The following is a 3,751-nucleotide window of genomic DNA, read 5'->3' on the forward strand; positions in this document are numbered from 1 at the left end:
TTATTTTTTTTAAAACAGGTTTTTAAAAACAAACAAACTTTTTGTTGATTTTGTGTGTGTGTGTGTTTCACATCATGCACCCCAGTCCCATTCATCTCCCCGTCCCCTCATAATCACCGTCTGCCCTTGTAACTCCCCCCCCCAAATAAAAACACAGAAAACAAAGTAAATAAATAAAACAAAACAGAGAGCATAGAAAACATCCCATCATGGAAGCTATGGTGTCCCAGTGTGTCCCACAGTTTATCCCTCTGTCCACACATCTTCACTTGCAAATGTCCATGGGAATGAGTCATTGTTGCCTTTGGAGGTCTCTGGCTCCGGTGACACCTTCAATTTTGGGTCCCCACTGAGACTCCTCCCGGAGGAGGAGTTATTGCCCGGTGTCCGGGAGATCCTGCAGCTTTCGATCTGCAGGACAGCCCCTTCAGGTGCTCCAGCAGTTCATAGATGGGGGAGATCTCAGAGCGCTGCATCTGGGCGTTCCAGCATCACCAGGGCAAGCTCTCCTAGCTGCAGGGTTTCTGTGCACTCCGTCCTCAGTTAACTTCCTGACTTGCTCAGTTTCACTTTTGGTCTCAACAAGTAAAAAGAAACTGCATGGGCACTCTGCCCTCTAACTGTGACCTTCTCAGTCACTGCTGCGGGGCTGCAAGGCTGCCTTGGGAAGTCAGACCTGGGCAGCAGTATGCCCTCCTCGGGGACCCTGAAGGACCTCAGCCTCAGTCAGCACTTCAGGATGACGGTGATTTGCATAGTGCTCCTGCAGGTGCTCCTGCAGGCTGTGTCTGTGGCTGTGACTTACATGTACTTCACCAACGAGATGAAGCAGGTAAGTTAGCCAGGTGCCCCCAGCAGCAGCCGGTTACCTGGCTCGGCTTTGCCTCTCAGCTTGCTCTTCTTCGAAAGCTCAGCTGTAGATTAAAATCTGCCTTTCCCAGGTGCAGACTCTAACTGCTAATAAGGAGAGGACTTTATAAAACTGCACGTTGGCAGACTCCCAAGCAGTTGTAGTAACAGAACAGGCTCTGAAAGCTACCGATGGATATACGGGCACCCTCCGGGAAAGTTTGCTATCATTTCAAAAGTGTCCGTGCAGGGGGCAGTTAGTGGTGTCACTTGGCACAAATGCTTTCTGCGAAGTACTCTAGAGTTCCGTGTGTGTGTGTGTGTGTGTGTGTGTGTGTGTGTGTGTGTGTGTGAAAGAGAGATGGAAAGGGAGAGAGACAGAGGAAGAGAGACAGAGGGAGAGAGGGAGGAAGAGAGAGGGAGAGAGAGAGGAAAAGGGAGAGAGGAAGGAAAGGAGAGGAAGACAGAGGAAGAGAGGGGGAGAGAAGGAGACAGAGAGGAAGAGAGAGGGAGACAGAGGGAGAGAGGGAGGAAGAGAGGGGAAGAGAGGAAGAGGGACAACAGCACATGGTGCTATGGAGCCTAGAGATTCATGTCAGTTGTCTTTCTCCCTAACTCTCCATGTTGTTTTGCTGAACTCTCACTAAACCTTGAAATCATTGTTTGCCTGTTACTGACTGAGCCTAGACCTCTAGACCTCTGCCCTGCAGCTGCCTGGGCCTTGAGGAGAGGGAGTGGCATAGATTAACCGTATGCCCAGCAGACGTCTATCTCGTCTGCACTTTGACCACTTGTAAGTCTGTAGTAACCACTGTCCTCCAGACAGAGAAGTGGGTCTGAAAAACTCTCACACAGACAAGTCACGCTTTGAAAAGCCGGTGGGTAGAAGAGCAAGTGTCTGAACGAAAATCAGAGTAGAAGCTCAAAGCGTTGGCATTTGTCTCTCGCTGTGATCGGTTAGTGGTTAGTACTCTGATCCAAGTCACGGAGCCAAATGTTGTGTTTTGTAAAACCATAGGGAAAAGAATGTTTGGTGGACATGTAGTCAGGTGTGGGGGAAGGGGTGCCTCTGCAGGCCCATGCTGAGGTATCTCTTCTCCCTGAGGGCATGGGGAAGGGAGTTAAGAGGGCAGTATAGATAAAGGGGGAGAGACATGTGGAGAGAGAAGGGGGAGAGTAATGGGAGAGAGGGGGAAAGGAAAAGAGGACAGACGGAGAGCAAGAAGGCAAGAGAGAGAGGAGGGGCAAGAGTCAGGCACACCTGGCTATTGCCAGGTATCTGGTGTGTGTGTGTGTGTGTGTGTGTGTGTGTGTGTGTGTGTGTGAAACCTAGACAAAATGCTAACACAAAGTATCACATTTCTCAGTCCAACAAGGCTGAGGGTGGGGGTGGGCATAAATCAGATGTTTGAAATATGTTTGAGGGGAGAAGTCAGTCAGGGAAGTGCTTCCTATGCACGCTTGAGAACTCAAGTTTGATCCTAATTACCCAGCATGCACCTGTAATCCCAGTGCTTGGGGGTGGGGGGGAGAGGAGACTGAAGAATCCCTGAGGCTTGCTGGCTGAGGGTATGTCTACAGGTGAACTCCAGGCCCCTGTGAGAGACCCTGCATAACACACACACACACACACACACACACACACACACACACACACACCACACACACACACACNACATACACACACCACACACACACACGCATGCACACACATACACACACCACACACACACACGCATGCACACACATACACACACCACACACACACGCACGCACATACACACACACACCACACACACGCACACACATACACACATACCACACGCACACGCACACGCACCCCCCCCCACACACCCCCTTTTGTTTTGTTTTATTTTTTTTAAGGAGTATGCTTTGTTTTTGAATAACCCTGAGGAGTTCCTGTGTTGACAATAGTGTGAACACAATGGCCTGGCTTTCCTTCTGCTTTTTCCTCTGATTAGACTTGTCTTGGCTAGTGGTCTATAATCAGGATTGAACTCCTCATGAGAAAAAAGTTGGATTTTATGCCAGGAGGAACCTAGATACAAATGCAGAAAAGCCCCTGGGACTGGGAATGCCAAACTGACAAGAGTGAAAACCAACTCTGCTTCAGGTTGCTCGCGTCCACGCTGGGTAGACGTATGCTCTAGGGAGCAGAGGAGTGGTAGGGATGGTGAACACCCCACTCCCTTGTCTAGAACCTGATGGAGAAATGAATTATCCAAGCTTAGACAGGGCTTTGGCGCCACCAGGGTAGGGCCAGGCACTGCTGGCCCCCTCCCAGCCCCATCCCTGCAGAATCTGTACAGTGCACCAATGTGTACCAGTACACGGTGCAACATCCGACCTGCTGTCTTGTTTGGAACTGCATGGTAAGGGAGAGGTTTCCAGAAAAATGAGCTGTGCAAAATTCACAGATAGCAACGGTCCCTGGAGGCCCTGCAGTTTGTATGTCCTATGGAGCAGGACTTTGATAATCCCAATCAGCTGGAAAATTTTCCAAGTGGATGAGGTGGACTCTCCTTTTATTTGAAAATAATTATGAAAATTACGACTGATGGTGATTTCTTTATTATAGGGCATGCTGATCAAGCATCTCTGCATATGTGTGGGGCCGGAGGACAGCCTCTGATATCATTTCTTGGACACCGCCTATCTTTTTTCCCTTTTCTTTTGTTTTCTCTCGTTTCCTTTTTTCCAGGTTATTATTTGAGACAGGGTCTCTCATTAACTTGGAACTCACCTAGTAGTCTCTCAGGGGCCAACCACAGAATCCATTTCTCGCCACTGGGACTTCAGGCACATTCCTCCAAGCCTCCTGACTGCCTTTCTCTCTCTCTCTCTCTCTCTCTCTCTCTCTCTCTCTCTCTCTCTCTCTCTC

At 49.5% G+C, this 3,751-nt stretch overlaps 1 protein-coding gene across 1 annotated transcript in view; it reads left to right on the plus strand.

The window, feature by feature from the left end:
* The first annotated feature begins 427 nt into the window (after positions 1–427).
* Tnfsf10 (TNF superfamily member 10) overlaps positions 428–3,751 on the plus strand; it is a 17,418-nt gene continuing 14,094 nt past the window's right edge. Inside the window, exon 1 of the mRNA XM_021197050.2 lies at positions 428–832. Coding sequence (XP_021052709.1) covers positions 689–832 — 144 coding nt within the window. The 5' untranslated portion in view covers positions 428–688. The remainder of the gene's footprint in view (positions 833–3,751) is intronic.

This window comes from Mus pahari, chromosome 4 (assembly GCF_900095145.1).
Source record: "Mus pahari chromosome 4, PAHARI_EIJ_v1.1, whole genome shotgun sequence".
NCBI classification, from domain to species: domain Eukaryota; kingdom Metazoa; phylum Chordata; class Mammalia; order Rodentia; family Muridae; genus Mus; species Mus pahari.